The sequence below is a fragment of the Quercus robur genome, chromosome 5 (genome assembly GCF_932294415.1).
Source record: "Quercus robur chromosome 5, dhQueRobu3.1, whole genome shotgun sequence".
Lineage (NCBI taxonomy): Eukaryota > Viridiplantae > Streptophyta > Magnoliopsida > Fagales > Fagaceae > Quercus > Quercus robur.
Genome location: NC_065538.1, coordinates 35263062 through 35284336, shown reverse-complemented (window position 1 = coordinate 35284336; position 21275 = coordinate 35263062). Strand labels below are relative to the sequence as shown.

The 21275-nt window shown below is 34.8% G+C and overlaps 1 protein-coding gene across 5 annotated transcripts in view; it reads right to left on the bottom strand.

The window, feature by feature from the left end:
• Positions 1 to 19665, bottom strand: part of LOC126725851 (ABC transporter C family member 13) — a 64180-nt gene extending 44515 nt beyond the window's left edge. For 2 of the 5 annotated variants that reach the window (XM_050430832.1, XM_050430834.1), the window contains exons 1-10: positions 19463 to 19662; positions 18914 to 18954; positions 18679 to 18766; positions 16974 to 17129; positions 16726 to 16857; positions 10484 to 10584; positions 7574 to 7637; positions 3239 to 3490; positions 2923 to 2992; positions 1942 to 2002 (exon numbers count right to left, since the gene is read on the bottom strand). In XM_050430832.1, the coding sequence (XP_050286789.1) occupies positions 1942 to 2002; positions 2923 to 2992; positions 3239 to 3490; positions 7574 to 7637; positions 10484 to 10584; positions 16726 to 16857; positions 16974 to 17129; positions 18679 to 18766; positions 18914 to 18954; positions 19463 to 19507 (1010 nt within the window). In that variant the 5' untranslated portion in view covers positions 19508 to 19662. Of the gene's footprint in view, positions 1 to 1941; positions 2003 to 2922; positions 2993 to 3238; positions 3491 to 7573; positions 7638 to 10483; positions 10621 to 16725; positions 16859 to 16973; positions 17130 to 18678; positions 18767 to 18913; positions 18955 to 19462 lie in introns of those variants that run through there. The other 3 variants (XR_007655618.1, XM_050430833.1, XM_050430835.1) reach the window with 3 other exon arrangements.
• Positions 19666 to 21275: the final 1610 nt, after the last annotated feature.

Below are 21275 nucleotides of genomic sequence, written 5' to 3'. Positions count from 1 at the left end.
CCAACAAAGCAAACACCCAATGACAACCAACAGTAGTTTTCCCTAGAGGATGAGTACTTAGAGACCAAGTAAAATTTTGAGACAAGGAAGACATTTCTGCTTCCATAGCAGACTTTCAACCAGGGATGGATATAGCCTCCTGGAGAGACTTAGGAATAACAGCAAAATTGAAAGAGGTAAATGGTCATAAGAGACAAATTGAGAGATAGGATGAGAGGTACAAGTACGTTTACCTTAGCATAGATAAATTGGAAGAGTTAGACTCAAGAGGCAAATCACTAGGCAAGGAAGAAGTCTTAGTTGGAGGTTTCTACCGACTACGATATAACCTAGAGTGGTTTCTGAGGAAGAGATTCAATAGGAGACACAGGCGGTAAGCAAGGAAGACAAGGAAGAGAACTGTCACTACAAACCAAAGGAGAGAAATAGGATTGAAACTCATCAAATATGACATCAGCACTAATGAAACAACAACAAAGAGTAGGCAAGTAACATCAGTATCCCTTCTGAATACAAGAATACCCAAGAAAAACACATTTAATAGCACCCAAGTTTATCACTCCTTGATGTGAAATGGTCAAACTTAGGTACAGTTCATTATGTGTTGTACCTTAAGTTCCCTGATTCAATGCAATCATGTGGTTGCATTAACCAATAAATCACATGCTCGAATTTAATTGTCCTTGAAAAGGGTAAAATACTATTTTTACAGCATTGGTCAATACAACCATGTGGTTGATTTTGATGGGAGAACCTAAAGTGCCTAAAGAACTGTACCTATGTTTTTCCCTAAATGAAATATATGGTTGTAAAGGTAAAAGAAACAACATGCGAGTAATTAAAAGAGATTTCAAAGGAAAACAATATAATATTTCTCACATTGTTGATGTCGTGCAGAGAAGAATCATAATGCATTAAAATATTGTCTAAATGTAACATATAGCTAATGACTACCAAGAATAAAGATAATAAAGGCTAGATCACACACTGATAGGTTGATGCAGGAGGCAATGAGAAGACAAATTTATTATATTTTATTTGATTTTATGTATCAAGGGCAATTCTATAATTTCTTAATATTCTGGAATGGGCTGTGCTTATAGTCCATTGGGTTTTATTTAAGTTTAGTTATTTAATTTGGGTATAGTATTAAAGCTCAAGGAGTCCCAAGTCCAAGTCTTATTAGGGTTTTAAGAAATTCTATTTCTACCAGGATTAGTTTTAGTCTTCTATTTAAAGAGGTGTAGTATCTTCTATTGAGGTGGTGATTAATAATATTTTCACATTTTAGAGCTATAAGCTTGTTACGGTTTGTGTGATGTAGACTACTCTTGGGTGTGACTCCAAGGAACCCTAGGAGTGATGCCAAGGAACCCTAGGAGTGATTTTTAGGAATTTATCTTTTATTTACTGTTCACAGTTACTATTCACATCACTGTTCACAATCACCCAAACCTTGATTGTTCTCCTTTGTTTCACTCTCAAACCCTACTAATCCTTGTACCCTTTGGAAACCCTATTATCCCTCTTATTTTCTAGCCTATTTCTCACCAAAACCTAACCCTAAACCCTTAAAACAGAAGTGTTACCAGATCTGCCCCAAGAGTTCTAAGTCAGATTTTTGTTCTTCCCCCTTGTCCTACGTCAAAGGTGTCCTGTAAAGGTAATTATTAGCAGGTCCAGGTCCCCTATGGATGTTGATATTACCATTTCAACCGAATTTGACTTCAGAATTATTACTTGGCCATAATTGTAATGAATACATTTTTCTTTTCCTAAAAATTTATTGTAGGACAGAATTAGTCTCTCTTCTAAATTGATAGTACAATTAACATTAATAATTAAGACTGGAAAGCACTACTAGGAAATGTGAGGCACAAGAAAAGGGAAAACGAAAGGAAAATTTCTAAAAATATTAGTAGAAGTCCAAGAGAGAGTTACTTAAGGACAGATGTCAGCCCCAAGGACATTGCAAGAACATAGCCATCTAAATGCCCAGAACCTGATATAAGAAAGTATTAATAAAATCCATCATAATAAGTAACCTCATCAAAAAATGATTACTAAGAAATATTAGTGAAACACTAAGTGCCTAAGAGATGCAAGAGTTCTTTGAAAACTTCTTTTTCCATTTTCTAAAATATGCAATAACAGCATTGCTAACCAATGAATCAGCAGAACCAGTTGCAAACCAAACTGCTTATGTTAAAGCCCTTGCCCTTTTCTTAGTGATGGTTCATAATCAGTAACCTCATTCCTTAGTTTAGGAAGTGAATAACCCTCCAACAGACAAGTGGGCATTTGGAAGTGAAATTCACTTGGATTGAATTACTTTGCAAGCAGAATCTGTACAGCTAATCAAAAGATTTTGAAGAACTGGATTATGATAGAAAATCTACAATTCTTAGATTTTCAATGACTAAAGTGTGATTTAGATATAAGATGCAGTTGGGTGGAACAGATAACAATATCAATAAAGTGTTTACAGATAGTGGTAACAAACGAAATTAAGCTTCACTCCAAATTACAAATGAAATTAAGTTTCACTCCAGATAAAATTAATTTTCACTCAGATTGAATTACTTCGCAAGCAGAATCTCAGAAAATACACAATTTTGACATTTTAATGATTTTCATGTGGAAGTGTGACTTAGATATGAGATGCAGTTGGGTGGAATAGATAACAATACCATTAAAGCATACAGCATAATAACAAACGAAATTAAGTTTCTCCCAAAATTGCAAAGAAAATTTCTAGAAAAACAAGGAAAACAAAAATCATGCAACGATGCAGTGGATCCCATTATAACCACTTTTTCAACAACTGGTTACCTTTTTGGGCTTCTATTAATGAAATATTTACTTATCAAAAATTACATCTGGAAAATCACAGCTAAAAAAAGTGACCATTTGCAGCAAAACCTTGTTGAAGAAATCGAATCAGCTTATTGAGAAGCAATGGTCCCGCAAAACCAATACAATCATTAAGCACCTTGCAATATTTCAATACAATTACATTATTATTAAATTGAAATCTGTCGAAGAATAATAATTGAACAAATAAACGAACCAGAAAGAACAAAACTATATGCTACTATGTTTTCTTCTCTAACATCACAAAGAAAAACACAACAGGAATAAGGGGCAGGATCAAAATAGAAATTAAAATATCTATAAACTCATATTCTTGTAAGTTTCAGCAAATGATAAGAAAACTTTCTCTCAGATAAATGAATACCTTTAATAATCCTAAGCGAACATACGGCCACCCATATGCAGAACAGATTGCTCTAAACAATGAAGGATTAGAGCAATTTTTAATCAGCTGATCTTGCCAACAGCTTAACAATCTATTATGACAGGAAAGTGGATCCATATCAGCGGGTAGACGAAGCAAATCTTCAAAGTCAAGCTGCTTTGTCACACCATGATTCATCACAGAAGTGATAGATTTGAATGTCATAAGATCCCAATAGCTCTGCGAATTTCCCTTTCACAATCAAATTAAACATAAACATTTAGTATGAACTGGTCAACTTTGAGAAATGGAAAGAAAAAATTAATAATAAACAGCATCCGAAAGGAGATTTATCATTTTGGACTGTAAGCCTTAATTTCTGACTTATGTGCAATAATTGCATAAGACAGAAATTGTACTTTCCATAATAAATGATTCCTCTGAAAGGTAAAGATTGACATTGTACGCTTCATTAAAAAATAAAATAAAATAAGCAGTTAACTGGAATTGTGGGTGACATCATTGTAACAGTTTATCAGTTAATAAACTATATGAAAGTTGTGGAGCATTGAAGAAACTTATAAGCATTTCACAAATTGAACTTGTAGGACAAAAGAAGCTTATTATAGAGCTCTTCCACAAGCTGGACTTCTAGCTGTCAATGTTCGTCAAACCCAGTATGCTTGGATGAGGCATGAATGTAAGCAACATGTCCTAACTATTTGTTACCTTCTGAAAATTAAAAAGTCATGCTAATCTGGTTGGGATTAAATACCAGGATTCTTAGCTGCATTTTCTCATAATGAAATTAGATAGAGCACTACCAAATTATAAACAGAAGAACAGAATGGGACAGAACCTTGAACTTTCAGAGTCATATTTCATTAACAATGGCACAAATTTTCTATTATAAAAAAACTAGAAGAGAGAAGTAAAAATGAACTAAGATAATTCTTTGGCAATTGCTTTAATCAAGAATCTTTGTCGTTTTATAAAAGTACAAGTCTAGTCATTCGTACTTGCATAATGCAAGCAAATAGAAAGATAAATATAAATAAAAAAGCAGCCAAATGCAATACTACCCTCACCCCAAAGTTTTTTTTTTTTTTTTTTTTTTTTTTGATAGGTAATAACAGCTTTATTGATAATAAAAGTATGATGAATTTACAATAGTAAACTCACTGCACTGAAAAGAATGCAAACCAATCAAAAAGACAGACTAACAGAATTAAGAAAGTCAAACAAAGAATGACAATGCGTAAACCATGGGGGTCCAACCCTTCACTAATCTGGGTTCCCACCGAAGAAGCAACAGTAAGGGGTGTCTATTTATAGGGTGTTTATTCGAATTTTGAAATCCCCCAAAACTCTCCTTCTGATTTAAATTCCCAGGAATATTTGGAAACTGATTCTCCAGACATAACTCCCTGACTGATTTCACGTCTCCAGTATGATTTTTCCAATCTTGATTCCTTGAATTTCAAGTGGACTTTTCAAGCCCACCACCGCCAACAACCGCCTCCTTCCCCGGCCTAAAAGCTGATTTTCCCAAAAGAATTCTCGTAGCTTCAAGGAAAGCCCAACCGCCCTTATTTCTCCCTTCCCGGACACACAAACAACCACGTCTTGCCCCATTATGATACTTAGAGATCTCCAAAAAAAGACAACTCTTGTTTGACCTACTAGAAAACTTCAAGATTTTATACTGCTTATGGAACCGTTTGAAAAAGTGTTTCTTGCTAAAGTCCCACCAGCACAGCTCTACCAAACAAGCAATGGTCCAATCCAATCCAATCCCGATCTACCGACCCGGATAGAGCCATGATGCCTACCCCTTTTTTCAGTAATGGAATAAGCATCCATACATCCCCCATCAAAAGCCAAGAGAAATGACTTTGAATCAATACGAAAAGAAAAAAGAATGCTTCCCCTCTGGTACCCCTGGTTTGGGATAAAAAGGCTTGGAAGTGAGTTTAGGCAGATGCTGTACAGGCCAGGGATTTGAGGGTAAAAAGGGCTGGGTTTGGGTATAACAAGGAATGTACTGACCAAATTGAATTGGCCAATAGAAGGATTGTGTGAGAGGGCAAGGATATGGGGGAAGGAATTGTTGTGGAGTAGGGAAAAAGTTTTGGGAGGCTAGAGATAGGATTGGATATGTTGTTGGTGGAGGATGGGTTGGCAGGGAAGAAGAGGGAGGGGGTAGTGTTTGTGGTGGAGGGAAGGGGTAAGGTGGAGGGGGGAAGTTGGCGGGGGTAAAAGCCATAAAGTCTAGCTAGGGTGGAGCACAACCTCAATCTATCTAACCAAAAAAAGGTTAAGGAAACCAATGTTATGAATACCGTTCCAGACCCGTTTCGGTTTATCCAATGGAATGGAATATTTCGGTACCAGCCTATTTCGGCGTACAGTTTCAAGGTGTTTCAGGTTGCCTAAAATAAATATATATATATAATTCCTATACAACATAAAATTATCAGTTCAAAGAAGTAAATAACTGAAGAAAAAAGTTTAGCTACAAAATTGGTTGTAGTTTAGGGCAACAAACTCACTCAATAAAATAAATATTACTATATATTTTGAAAATCTAACCGTTGAATTGCATGTTCTTTATGTTTTTAATACACATGTCAAACTTTATGTCAATTGGATATTATTTATTATATAATCTATAAGTTTATATTTTATGCATAATTTTAAATTACAAAAATTTGCAATTTAAAAAATTTATTGATGACATAGCTATTGATCTAATTTTCTTGAAATTTTGCAAACATAGAGGATATAAAAAAAAGATGTAATCCAATGGTGGATTGTCAAAATTCACTTCTAATAAAAAAAGATATTGAATAAAGTTGTAACCTAAGGCTACAACTAATTTTGTAACTAAACTTTGTCCACAACTAAATATCAAATAATACAAATAATTTAGTCTTAAGTCTTAACATCAAAAAAAAAAAAAAATGTATTACATATTTATTTATTTTTTTAGTTAAATAATAATACAAGTTAATGAAAAAAATATTAAAAAAATGCTTAATTAACTGATCAGAATCATCATATTAGTTTTTTTTTTTTTAATGTCAAGATAAAGCTAAACAACTAAATAGCATAAAGCATATTATTGAGATTGTTCTTCTCTCTTCTTTCTTTTTTTTTTTTTTCCCTGAATAACCCACTACATTCATCATTGAGATTGTGTGAAACATAAGCTACCTACCACGTGTGCAATACACATCCCAATAATATAATTAAAAAAATAGATAAAAGCTCTTGAAGTAATAAATTGTTGAAAAAATAAACAATAAATTTGTCTAAATATCTTCCCCCATTTATTACCCTACCTACCCCACTACCCATTCCACACATCTCTGCCTCTCTCTCTTAACTCTTTCAAGTTCAAAGTCCTGTGTCTCTCAAAAATTTGAAGAACAATTGAGAACTGACCAGCTCTCCTTCTGCTTACCGCCTCTTTCTTGATGCCGAATGCAAATAAGCATGTTTTAAACTTGTTTTCCCCTTTTGTTTTCTCTCTATCTCACACAAGCACTCTCTCACATAACACCCATACCTCAAAACCTCTCTCTTTCTCTCTTTCTATCTGGACCACAACCTCAACTCATACCAGCCAAATCTTGTATTTCGGCCAAAATTGACCAAAACAGCCCGGAACACCCAAAACTCACCGAAACAAGCTGAAATTTGATCCGAGGTGGAACAGGGGGACTATTGTTCCATTTTGTATGCCAGTATGAAATTTTCCGGCCATTCCGGCCAGAATGGAATGGAATTAATACAATGAAGGAAACATATAAAAAGTTAGGAAAATATTTGTAGGCAACACAAAAGGAACTTGTTAAAAAATGTTTAAGAAAAGCCTTAAAAGGCAACATAAACATGCAACATAATAAAATTGTTAAAAACAAGTTTCCCATGAATTTCCTGAAGGATTACATTCAAAGTTCTCCCATATGCCTTAGTGTGCTTCTTGAAGTGTTGGCTAGTTATTTTCCAATAGACATCCATATCCATTTTGAAAAAATGTTTGCAGGGAAACATATTTTCATCCTAAGACTATGTTCTTTGATAACCCATGCCCAGATATTAAGTTTAAAAGGTAAAAAATTAAAATTAAAACTTCAGGACTAGGCGTACATAGGAGTATCTTTCAAAATGTGCATTCCCAATTAATAATTACAGATCGCTTCTTACCTTGGTTGAAAATTATCACCAAATATACTCAAAAAAGGCTAAGAATATAAGCAATTAAATAATGTAAACAAAAATAAAAAGAAATCTCTTAGAGATAAAATATGAAGATGGCAAAATACTTACAGAATCCCTATGACAACCTTCCTCTAGGTCCTTGTCATTGGAAAGAAGTGACTCTTCTATTGAACTATAATTTGGGCAAGAGATAGTGTTGTCAATGGATCTCAAAAATATGGAAACAATAAGGATCAAGTGTTACATCTATATGCTTAAACTACAAATTGATAGTCCAATGGGTAAATGATGCTTGCTGTAATATCATTACCAATTATACACGCAAGAATTGGAAAACTGATACACATATATTCTTGAACTTAAAGCAAATAAGACAAGGAATAGAAAGTGACAGGCAACGCCTAATGCATTTTAGTGTAAAAATGTGGAGCTCAATGAGAGAGAGAGAGAGAGAGAGAGAGAGCACGGTTAATAAATTTCTATAAATCACTATATGGTAGATTTCGCCTTGTGGCATAGTTGTTAGTATCGAACAATATGCTATATAGATGCAGGATCTTTAAGAAATTCAGCACTATACTAGATTTCTTGAAGAATTCTTGAATAAGGATTGATGTTTAAGAGTTTAGATTAGAAAAGAATGACTGTTATTGGCTGTTTTGGGGCTGAAACAGGGGATAAACAGAAATAACACAAATAAAACACTAGGCAATCACACCTAGGTCATCCTAAGCATCACACCTAGGGTTCCTTGGCATCACACCTAGAAGAAGTTTGCATCGCACAAACAAATCTTAAAATAAGTTGCTGAATTTTATTAATCAATCACTATATTCTGAAATAACATAACCACAAAAGAGTCTTTATATAGAGGCTATAGTTATCCATTTCCTAGTAGGACTTGGACTCTAAATAACCTATTCCTAGAATGAATAGGAATACTAACAACAATTAAATAAAAGACTTAATAACTCCTAAACCAAATAGGAAAAGGACTCTAAACATAAAATAAGACTCTTGGGCCTTTGGTACAGCCAAGGACAGCCCATTCCAGATTTCTGGAAATTACCAAATTGCCCTTATTCTAATAGAACTTAATTAAATCCTGATCCAGCAGCTTCTCAACCTAAAAAAACTCAATACTAATAACTAAAATGACCTATCAAAGGTGCTAAGAAGGTCCAACATCAAAACTAGACCACAATTCTTGAATCTTTGTATATTTAATCTTCTTTTTGCTTGAGCTCTTTCTTGTCCTCATCAGATACATATCATACGATATGTATCATATCATGAACAAAAAGCTCCGTATCATAAGTGCTCGTGAATCATACGATACATAAAAATGTGGGTTTAAAAAGAGCTTTTTGTTAAATTTTTCGTTTTTATTTGAGTCCAACAAGTTATTAGACTTGTTTTTATCACAAAATTATAGGACTACTTGATTGAACCTAATAAAATAACATGTTCATGAGTTTGTTTTCCCCCTTTTCTCTTTCTCCTACAAAATTTGGGTTACACACTTGACACTACTTTCATATTTGCAAAATATATATATATATATATACACACACATACACAATGAATAAGGTATTAAATGAGAATATAATTATTTTTATTTTTGATATTATTGTTACAAGCCTATAAGAAGCTAGAATGTGAAGAAGAAATATAAAGAAAAATCATTAAAATAAAAAAGAACTATAAGAGATACTAAATGTTGATGATGAAAAAGAAAATGTCAATAAAGAAATAATTTTGCAAGATGATAAACATAGTGATAACATTGACTTAAATGGAGTTTATTAGGCAAGATGATGAATATGATGAAGTATTATTTTGGCTCATATGTTATATATTATCACTTTTGAGATTTTAATCAATTTAAATGTGTATGTTATAAACATGTGTTAATTTGAATTATTTGGTTAGAGTTGTTATATTATTAAATAAGTGATGATTAAATTAGTCCTAATTTGAATATATTTCAAATTTATAATGAATATATATATTTAATTAATTTTATTAGGTGTTTGTGTATCTTATGATACATAATATGATACTAAACACAATTCAGAAAAATCAAAAACCAATTCACAATATGATTCACGTTTTAACAACTATGTCATGTGGTAGTTCGAAATCTACATTTTTTATTGAAACAAATCCCTTAAAGGTCTTCAAACTTCTCTCTAATCCAACTAAAATTTTGGAAGAGCAGAGGCTATAGCCTATAAATTAGGACATTCACCAAAAGACTCAGTACACGGTAAGCCTCTATTTTCTATGAATATCTACAATTCCACATGGACAATGCATAAACATACATCTTACACATCATTTAATAATTTTCATCAACGATTCTAAACAATAGTTAGGACAAAACAATATACCCTTGATAATTACACATTGCATTGCAATCACAGCCCATGACAAAATTATATGCCAAAATTGGTAATCTGCCATGTTACTAGAGGAAAAGTACTTATCAAAAAAAAAAAATTAGAGGAAAAGTTGAATAGTGTGGGCAAGCACACAAGAAAATTCTGATGGCATCAATTGAGCTGTAACATGCTTAAAAACTGCAGAATGAAAGCACACGCCCGCCCCCAACCAAGGAGATTGTGGGGGTCGAGGCTATTGACCTCACCATCCAGCTAAGTGATATTAATTATGAGGAGAGAAAGAAATAATCTAATCTCTAGAAAAAACTGTTTTTCTATCCCTTTTTGGGGTTGGATAGGAAGCAAATGGAAACCAAACTCTTCATATTGGAAAGAGAATTGTATAATCCACTTATTTAATACTGTTCTAAGTCATAATCTTGCTTTCATTCATAACTGGGTCTTTTACAAAAACTATCCACATATATAAGGTTTTTCCCTGCCAGCAAAAAAAAAAAGTTTTTTTCTCCAAAGACGGCCCATAGTGCCACCTGAATTCTACATGATAATGTTCTAGATGTAATTATGATCCACAAAAAAGGGAGACAAGAAGAGAATGATTAAACAGATATACCTGCTTCTGGAAGATGTCCGCTTTATCCTGATAATGTTAATGGATAAGCCAAACATGATATCCAACAAAACAATACAGCTCTCTTTAAGACATCTCAAAATCTGTCAAATGAAACTTGTAATGAATTGTGATTCCATCTACCAGAAAGATTCAGATGTCAAATAGTTTTACAGTATCTAAGCAAATAATTTCAAGGAGTTGAAAAGACTTCAAAGGGACATTAAGATGAATGATTTCAATCACAACATAAATGGCTTTCGGGTAAAAGGTATCATCTTTCAAATACTCCAAGATTGTATATAAGTTTGTTATTACAATAAGACCTTAAAAGTTTAAACATTAAATGTTTGTTGCTAGAACATACAAGGAAAGCTTTTCATCAAAGAACAGCTCCAAAAAGAATTTTGAGCCTTAAAATTTCAAAGAAAAAGTTTCTTAGTTTTTCTTTGTCATGGGCACCAGAAACAGCAGTTAAAACAAATTCTTCTTCAGGTCTGCTTCAGGCAAGTGTTAGCAAGGCTGCTCCGATTTCTTACGGTCCATTTGTGAAGGATGTAGCTTCTCTACACTCTTCGCACCATACAATATTGTTGAGGTCAAATTTAGAGGAGGGTGAGGTTGTTTCGGCAACATCAACTCGAAGTTCAAAGCTGCTTGACCGTGTTTCTGATGATGGGTTACATAACCAATGCCCATCAATTAGGGATTTTGTTGGTGATTTGGGAAAAATATGGGGAAATTCTAAAGATTGGGTGCTTCAACTTTGTGATGGGAGGCAAATAGCAATTCCACTTTCTCTATACAAGTCTCCAGAGACATTGTCGGATTACTCAGGCTCAGAGGGTGGAAATGTTCCAGGTACAGATTTTTGTCTTGGTGATGGGCAAATTACTAGTTGGGCCAATGAGCATGATGGCGCAGTGGATTTTGCTTCTGCTGATATTGGTTTGGAGTGTGAGGTATGGAAATCTGATGAGGGTATTTTGCCCTTCGAATGTAGCGGTGAGCTGTTGGTTGTGGCTCCATTGGCAACTGAAAATCTTGCGAAGTCTGAGAGTAAGCCTATGGAGGTGTCTGAGAGGAACCCAATAGAGGTTGGGAGTTCGGGAAAAATTGATAGCAATCAATTATCTCTTTAGGTGATCAATAGGATCAAAGCTTTCAAGAAATCTATGGGGACTTCAATGGAGGGCTTTGAAGAGCAGGTTACAAGTTTGTACTTAGCTCTAGAAGATAGGAGGAAAAAGAAGTTGCAGGAAGAAGGTGCACAAAAGAAAATGGTCAAGGTGTGGCAAAAGGGTCACCAGGAACTTAAAAATTTGGCAAGTACCTAAAGTGGTGAAACTGACTCAGCTAGAGGAAGATGGATTAGTAGGGATCGGGCTATTGTGGTACATCAACGCATTGTGGTACATCAATGCATCTGAAAATTCTTTCATGGAATGTTAGGGGCATGAATGAGCAGGAAAAAAGGCTCCAGGTTAGAAATTTGATTAGGCATTGGAAGGCAGATATTGTCTATCTCCTAGAAACTAAATTGGAGCTTATAACTCGAGGAATTATTCATAGTCTATGGGGTGGTCAGCATGTGGATTGGGTTTATTTCAGTTTTGTGGGTGCTTCTAGAGGGGTACTTGTGATGTGGGATAGAAGGGTGGTGGAGATTGTGGAGGAAGTAGTGGGTCATTTTTCAGTTTCTTGTAGGTTTAAAAATGTGGTTGATTAATTTGAATGGGCATTTACTGGAGTTTATGAGCCCAATTCTGACATGGACAGAAGGTTGTTATGGGAGGAGCTATTTGGTTTGTGTAGTTGGTGGAATGTACCTTGGTGTGTAGGAGGAGATTTTAATGTTGTGCGATTTCCCTCTGAACGTTTAAGCTCTGTCTTTTTTACTCAGGCTATGCATGAGTTCTCTGATTTTATCTCTGAACATGGGTTGATTGATCTACCATTAGAAGGGGGCAGTTTCACTTGGTCAAATTCTCGTGAGGTTGTTTCAAGGTTGAGGTTGGATAGATTTCTTGTGACACCGACTTGGGAGGTTTAAGTTTCCTTCTATTTGTCAAAAGCGGTTGTCTAGGTTGTTATCGGACCATTTTCCAATTATTCTAGAGGGAGGAAATTTTCATAGAGTAATGAGGCCTTTTAGATTTGAGAATATGTGGTTAAAGGATGAGGGTTTTGTAGAAAGGATACGTTCCTGGTGTGAGTCTTATCATTTTTATGGAGCTCCTAGTTTTGTTTTAGCAAATAAATTGAAGGCTCTGAAGGTTAAATCAAGAGATGGAATGTGGAGGAGCTCCTAGTTTTGTCTTATCATTTTTATGGAGCTACTAGTTTTGTTTTATGGTTGGTTTTTTTAATAAAATTTCTTACGTTACTTATCAAAAAAAAAGAATGGAAGAGGCAAGTCTAAATGATAAAAATAGAAGCAGTAAAAAATGGCATGTCAATTAAAAAAGTTATAGAGAGTATGATCTTGGATAGGCTAGAATGGCCCAAAAAAATACACGTGACCAACCTTGATTAATACATTAAGAATCCATAGCTACTCAGAGTATTGGAACTGTGGCTTCTAGTTGTTGTTGGTGATATTCCCCCAAACAAATCACCACCATTACTTGTTAAACCACATTTGCTTTTTTTTTAACTTTCCTCAACTTGGAATCTTGGCACAACCATTGTTCTTCTCTAAAAATACTACTAGGAATCTTGAAGGTTTTCTTCAGATTTGAGATTGGGTTTTGAGAAGAAAAGGAAAGAAGCTTAGATTGTTGTATAGGGAAATCTGGAAAGGTCTTTGAGTTGAACATATTGGAATTGGGGATTGGCAGGTGATAGGCAGAAGTAAGCCTAACATGTCTTTGCCAATCCAATGGTACAAAGATGGAAGAAGTCAAAAAAGGCCAATACTTGAACCCTTTGTTGGAGCTGAAATTACATATACATCCACAATTGCAATGTTATACGAGAAAATATATCAGTTTGGGACCTTGAAGGTGAAGGAGGAAGATAGGCCACAATTCTTCAATGGCATCACCTTATTTGGCATCAGTTAGTGATGCGGGAGACGCAAGAAGATTTTTATTTAGTATTATTTATGTTTGCAAGCCAATTGTATTTTTATATTTTAGGTCCTAGTAGTTTATTAGGCTATTAATATTTTAATTTGGAAGTAAGGTTATTTTCGTAATAAGACAATTAGGATTTCCTAGACAATTAGAACTAGGGGTTTAGTAATCCTTTATAAGCAACCTATTGTACTCCTTAAGAAGATAGTTGATATTTTGATGAATGAAAAAATGGCCGTTAGGCTTTTCTTTGGTCTGGTGCTGACTCCAGGTATACCCTAAATGCTGACTCCTAGTGATTTCCCCGCTTGGTGCTGACTCCAAGCAAGGCTTAGGTGCTGACTCCTAGGTTATATATTTTATTTTTCCGTTATTTCAGTTTTGTTCTGGTTGTCCTGTGTCAGTTTTGGTATCAGAGCAAACACCGATTTGTTTGAACTTAGAAGTGCAGTCAACCCAAAATCTGGAAAAATCACCAAAAAAAAAAAAAAAAAAATCCAGTGCAATCATTATTTCCTAACCATAGGAATACCAGCCACTACAGTAAACCAGATTTCCCAGCCAAGTAGAAAATAACTACAAAACCACTGCAGCAGATCCCTTTTGCACCAGCAACCCACTACGAGCACCTTCCATCCTCGCCTTACGCCGCCATGACCTTCTCTTGCTCACTGCCGTTGATCTCAAAGGTAACCCAGTACAGCCCCTTCTGCGTTATTCACTTCCTTTAGCCAAAAAAAAAAATTCTTACCAACTCATTTTAGAGACAAACCCTTGCCTGACCCATTTGTTAACAAGCCCAAAGCCCACATTTTACAACACCAGTTTTTTTTTTTTTTTTTTTTTTTTTTTTTTTTTTTTTTTTTAATACAAGACCCAGCCCACAAAATCCAACCCTGTCAACCAGCCCAGTTCCAGCAACTATTTGAGAGAATAGTCTTAGAAGCCCATTCCAACGACCTGTCCAGAGAACATCACAGCAGCCCAAGTTCTTGTTCCAACTTCCAACCATTTGATGACACACTATTTTAGAGAATCATGAAAATATTAGAAACACCTTATTTTGATGGTTATGAAACTTATCCACGAGATTTTGTCAACTGGATGAATGGGATGGAGCAATTCTTTGAACAAGCAAATTTTGCAATTAACAAAAAGGTTAGGTATGCCAAGTTGAAGTTAAGAGGTAAAGCACAAAAGTTTTGGGAGAATCTTGAATATTTCCGCTATATGAAGTATGAACCTGCCATTAGTGTGTGGGAAAATATGAAAGAAAAGCTTTGTGATGAGTATTTGTCACCATACTATCGAGCTAAGTATCTACCCCAATCTCAGTGTAGTACTTTTCAAGTTGAAGCAAATACGATGAATCCTCATCCACATCCCATTTCATGTCCTCAGCGCACTTTTGAATAATCTATCGAGGAATGATCTACCAAGGAATTAAAGGAATTATTTGTAAAGCTCATGAAAAATGTTCAAGACAGGATTGCTCAGATGAAGCAAAAGAAGACTCAAACCGATTCAATTGGGAAACCAAGGGTACTAGATCATAATGAACTTATTGCTACCCCAATAGAAGACAACATTGATGATGATATCTTGGTCGTGGAGAATCCTCCAGCAACACCAAAGCCTAATGTTGACACAGATGTACATGCCTCGACAAGTGTTGCTTTAACATGCGTGCAAGGAAATGAATCTATTGAAGAGCAGCAAGGTGAAGAGATGGTGCCTAAAGAGAGAATATTACGTTAGAGGGTGCACATGATGTGAAAGTTGAAGTTGTTGAACATGCTTCTAATCAACCCTCCACAGTCCTTGAAGATCTACATCTTGGTGAAGTCAAAGAGGTTAAAACCACAGTGCTTCCCATGGTTCATAAGGTTCAAGAAGAGATTATACCGATTCCACACATTGATTTTGTTATTCCAAATGAGTTTGATGTGGTGGAATTCAAGGCTTTTCTTTTCCCTGTGCTTCCTAAGGTGATTCCAGACTTAAAGCAAGTGTTACTTGTCAGCATCCTAATCCTCCAACGCTTTAGAACTCGAGTCGAGTTTTCTCCAACCAGAGGAGAATGATGCGGGAGATGCAAGAAGATTTTTATTTAGTATTATTTATGTTTGCAAGCCAATTGTATTTTTATGTTTTAAGTCCTAATAGTTTATTAGACTATTAATATTTTAATTTGGAAGTAAGGTTATTTTCGTAATAAGACAATTAGGGTTTACTAGCCAATGAGAACGAGGGTTTAATAATCCTTTATAAGAAACCTATTGTACTCCTTGAGAAGATAGTTGATATTTTGATGAATGAAAAAATGACCGTTGGGCTTTTCTTTGGTCTGGTGCTGACTCCAGCTCTACCCTAGATGCTGACTCCTAGTGGTTTCCCCACTTGGTGCTAACTCCAAGCAAGGCCTAGGTGCTAACTCCTAGGTCATATCTCTTTATTTTATTGTTGTTTCAATTTTGTTCTGGTTGTCCTGCGTCAGTTAGGTAATGCAAGATCAGTTATAAATATGTTAGCTAATTAGAACAGGAGATTTTGGAAGCAATATAGTGTTTCAGTTTTTAAGAATTGTTCTATTAAGCTTATGTAGAGTCTCTAGTTTGGAGCGGAGCTATCACACATTGGAGCATATTTAGCTATCTATGCACACACTAAAGCTACTCTTTTGTAGACCATTTTTCAGCTAAATGACTATCTCACCTAGCCCCTATTCATCTATTTCATTTTCAGAATTCTTATAGGTTCATAGTCTTTCATGGGTTGTGCCCTTTTGAGCAATATTAAGAGATAATTTCTAGTTGACAACATCCCACAGCTGGTCATAAAGACACCTCTTTTCATTTGTTTGAGTGTGTATGAGAAGTAAGGAACAATGATGCAAAACACTACAATGAAACCATCCCAGGAGTTTGAAGATTTAAAAAAATTATAACCTTCTTCACCCCAGCAAATAATTTAGTGTATATATTTATATGAGAAGATCAAGGTATGAAACTATGGATTATCTACATTAAGCAATGAGAAGGATATACAATATGCACACATATCTAAAATAGGAATAGGCATTTTATAACAAGAAATGGAAAATTTACCAACAGAAAAAGCCATGCAGACAATAGAAGGCAAGAAGAACTTTTGAGAGAGAAATAATACCCCCAATGAAGATAACGTTGCTAGGAGATAGATGACGCCCAATATTGGTTTCACAATCCACCAAAAACATAGGATCAAGTTGCAAAATATGTAATGATAGTTGGAAGACTTTGAGAACAGTAAGATAGATGTCTACATATTTGTAAAAACAAGACAGAGAAAACTTTTATAAGCTAATATTTAACAAAATTTAAAATATAAATAAATAAATAAAATGTACCCAACAGCTAGAAGTTAGAAAATCTTACCCAAACTGCAAACTGAGAACATTTGAAAAACCACTCATGATGAACAATGAAGTCTCCATGAAGTGCTTTAATTAAAATTAAAACCACGTCCAAAAGAGACAAGCATGCTGCAAAGGCAGGAAGGAAATGCAAGAACAACCTTTCTAGCATGTTTATCTGAGTAATCTTCCATAGGCATCAGTATACCAAACAAACACTTAAAATGAAATTAAAAGAAAAAATAAACAAACATAACGGAGCCCCCTGACTTCCAACTATAAATTAATCAACTAAAAAAAAAAAAGGATAAATGCTGCACAACTCACAAAGAAACTTGATAGTTAATATATACTTCAGCATAGGTCACATATTGGCATATTGGCATATTGCAAACAAACCCTTTTAAGATACTAAGACGAGACAATAGCCAAAAATACTACAAAGACTAGGTAGTAGAAGCAACAAGGCCCTAGTTAAGACATATACAGCTTCTTAGAATGCACAATAGTATAAAAAAAAAAAATTTTAAATAAGGGTATCCAGACCTCTTTGAGTATCTGACTATTCACTTAGGCATGTGCAGTCCCCCAATCCTAGACACACCGGGTTATTACAGAGAAGAATCCCATGGGGGTGGCCCCAAAATGCCAACAAGAGGTTTCGAACCCAGAATCTCATGCGGCCTTAGGAACCACTAAGCCAACCCCTTGGGGTTACATAATAGTATATAATTATATAATGAGTTTCTTCTAGAGTAAATAAAAGTCTAATGAATAAGTTTTATTTTATGCATTTTTATACTAGTTACATCAAACTTATTAATTGTATGCTTCTAACAAGTAAAACAAACAATAAACAAAAACACTAGTTCTAAGATTAAGATAGAATTTACCAATCTGACACTAAAATTTGAGAAAAGTAGCTAAAAGATGACAAAATTGTTAAGGGAGGAAAGAGATGGAAATTAAAATAATAATAAAAATAAAAATAAAAAACATTGGGAAAATGACTAGTGGATTTTAGAGGAAAAATAATCCAATTGTAAATTAAAAGACGATATCACAGATCAATAGAAGATGGGAAGATGTTTTGTGCCTTTTCTTCATGGTCAAGTTGAACCCATACCCTTATATGCTTAAAAGTAATAGATCAACTTGTCAAGTTCGAAATGAGATTTCTTGTTCATCAATTTTATACAAGACTAATTTTTCAAGATAAGAGAAAAAGATGGAATCATATTCTAAAGTGCTTATTCTTAAAAGCATAAAGGGGGAGATATTTAGCTAGTACTTTAAAGGTAAATATGATTCGAATTGATCAACTTATCAATATTTACATGGCTTAAAAATAAGAAATGTGTGTCAATATGAATGCAAATTCCTAGGGAAGAAAAGAGTAACTGGGACAAATAGAATGAGTGTTTCTAGTCTTTCTTATCTTGTGTGTGTATGTGAGAGTGTTTATGCAAAGAAATTCCCAATAAAAACTTAACAAAGTAACCAATGAGATCTCAAGCAAAGGAGTAAAATCGAGAGAATATAACCGGTGTGACAATCATTGAACTTTCCATATTTCTTTCCTTTTTCTTACATTCTCAACACAACTAATCAGAGCCTAAATGAGATAAAGGAACAAAAATAAAAAATAAAACTAGGAAACTTCAACTCAACATAGATTATGGTTTTGTTTGCGCTCTAAGCAACCAAATATATAACTTAGAACCTACCCTCCGGCTTCTTGGGGGACTCCTGTGAGTAATTCCAATTATAGAAATCATAACAAGAGTTATGGCATTCACCCCGAAACCTAAAACCGTATAAATCATTAAGGAAAAGCAATTTTAGATCCGTTGAAACAATAACTGTGTGTTTCTGTATTAAAAAATTAAATTAAATTAAAATTAAAAATAAATCAACTAAACAATAATGACTAAAGCAATGTAATAGCTATAAGAAGGATATATGTTGTTGAAACACTTGGATAATCGATTTCCATCCCATACCTGAAAATTAAAAAGGAAAATTCCAAGATTAAATGATGAGAATCAAAATCAATCTCTTATATTTACAATTCAAAATTTCAATTAATTTTTTTATGCAAAATGCTTAAGCCAACAAAATTGATTTAGCATCAGTGGTGCTCAAATTTCACATACTGAATTTAAAAATCAAAACTCTGAAGAAGTAGAACTTCATCCCCAAGTCCTTTAAGCAACAAAAGACAAAAAACCAGAAAATTTAACAAAATGAATTAAGAGAAAAGAAAGTTTTTCTGCGTTTGTTTCAGCTTATTTTAAATGCTACTTTTTGACGAAGCTTAATTATAGGGAATTGTGACAGTCTATTTATTTCCCGAAAACCAAACAAAGCAGAGCAAAAGGGAGGAAAAGTAGAAAAGAAAGCGAGTGTACGAAATTCCAAATCGCGAAAGAGAAAGGATGATGAGAACTCAGAAATTAGACAGAGAAAGAGACAGACAGAGAGAGAGAGAGAGAGAGAAAAAAAGCATACGGATGGAGAATTAGGGCAAATTAGATTCATGAGGAAGTCGTCCATGGTGACCGATGATGATTGGTGAGGCTTCTCCAAACTCAGAGACTGAAAGAGAGCGCGCTACTGACCGACTGCCTGCCTTCCTTTTCCTCAAATATTCAACGTCTTCTTCTCTAAAAAAATTTAGAGCCGTTTGGTTTTTTTTTTTTTTTTTTTACATCACTCGTACTACTCATCTCTTGCTCAATTTTTGTAGCTTATCACTTAAAATTATTCAACTCCTTACTCCCTACTCTCCACCCGTTTGTTACCATCACCTAGGCTGCATTTGTTTCAGTGTAAAATATTTTCCAGGTGTAAAATATTTTCAAGTGAAAATATTTTTGGAAAATGAAAATATTTTCGGAAAATGAAAATGTTTTCAAGTGTTTTATTGCATTTCAAAAAATGCTTTGAAAAATATTTTTTGGTGTTTGATTGTATTCTTGAAAATACTATAGAAAACACATTTTTTACTTGTTGCTCATATTTTCTCACATTTTCTCAGCATCCAAACAAATATATAATATCATTTCTCAATAGATAAACACAAAAGAAACAAAACCCAACAAAAAAAAATTCATCAAATCCGGCGGTCGAGGGAAAGAGAGATAGATCGGCGATCGAGAACAGTGGCGAGAATGGTGACGCCAATGAGCTTTGGGTCGAGAACGAGATCAATTTTGGGTGGATCGATCTTGGGTGGTGACGATCTAGGCGATGCTCGGGTGCGACGATCTCGCCGGTGCTCGGGTGCGACTCGCCAGTGCTTGGATGTGCGATCGAAGCTCTCGTCGGTGCTTGGATGTGCAATCGAAGCTCTTGCTATTTCTCTCTCTCTTCTATTTTCCTGGGATGGAAATCAATTGAAGGTAAAATACAAGTGTAGAATATTTTACAGGGTTTTGGGGCATGATTTACAATCAACGGAAATCATTTTCTGTTTGACTGAATTTTCCGGGACAACCCAAACACGCCCAGTGGTGTAAAATATTTTTCAAAAACTTTGTATAGCCGAAACAAACGCAGCCTTAGTTTTGTTTTCAACCAAAAAACCTAGGACCCACACACTGACCCAATGCCATTTCCTTTTTTTTTTTTTTTTTTTTCCGACTCTTATCTTTCTCTACCTCTCATCCTTCACTCACTCACTCACTCACTCCCTGTTGGGACTCCTCAAAACGTTTCCATGGTTATCGACATAGGAAGCGAGCTCTCCTGACTTCATTGCAACAAAACTCCAAACTATCCCACCACTTTCGACCCGGCCCGATCTACCTCTTACTCTCTAATATCGTGTTCCTCACCCACATGCAACAAAACACTCACGAACCCAGCCATTGTTAGCAAATCAAGGACCTGTGCGCTACCGATCCCTGTCACCCAACGTGTCATCGATCCACTGTCACCCAGTGCACCGCCAATCCCCGCCGTACCTCGTGCGCATCGTCATTTCCTTTTTCTTCTTCTTCTCTTTCCTTTTGTATGGATATTGGATTTTTGATTTTTGATAATGGATTTTGGATTTTGGATTTCCTTAAGGGGATTATGGATTTTGATGTTAAATTGAAGGTCGATGTTGCATTTTCGAATGAATGTATGATGTTGGTTTTGGATATGAAGCCGTGTGAGTGAAAAAAAAAAAAGACCAGACCAGACCAGACCCAGCATGAAAGGAAAAAGAAAATAAGAAGAAGAAGAAGAAGACGACCCAAACTCACCGAAACTAGTGAGGAAAACAAAAAAACAAAAAAACAAAAAAAAGTCAAAAGTTAAGGCTGGCCTCTCACTA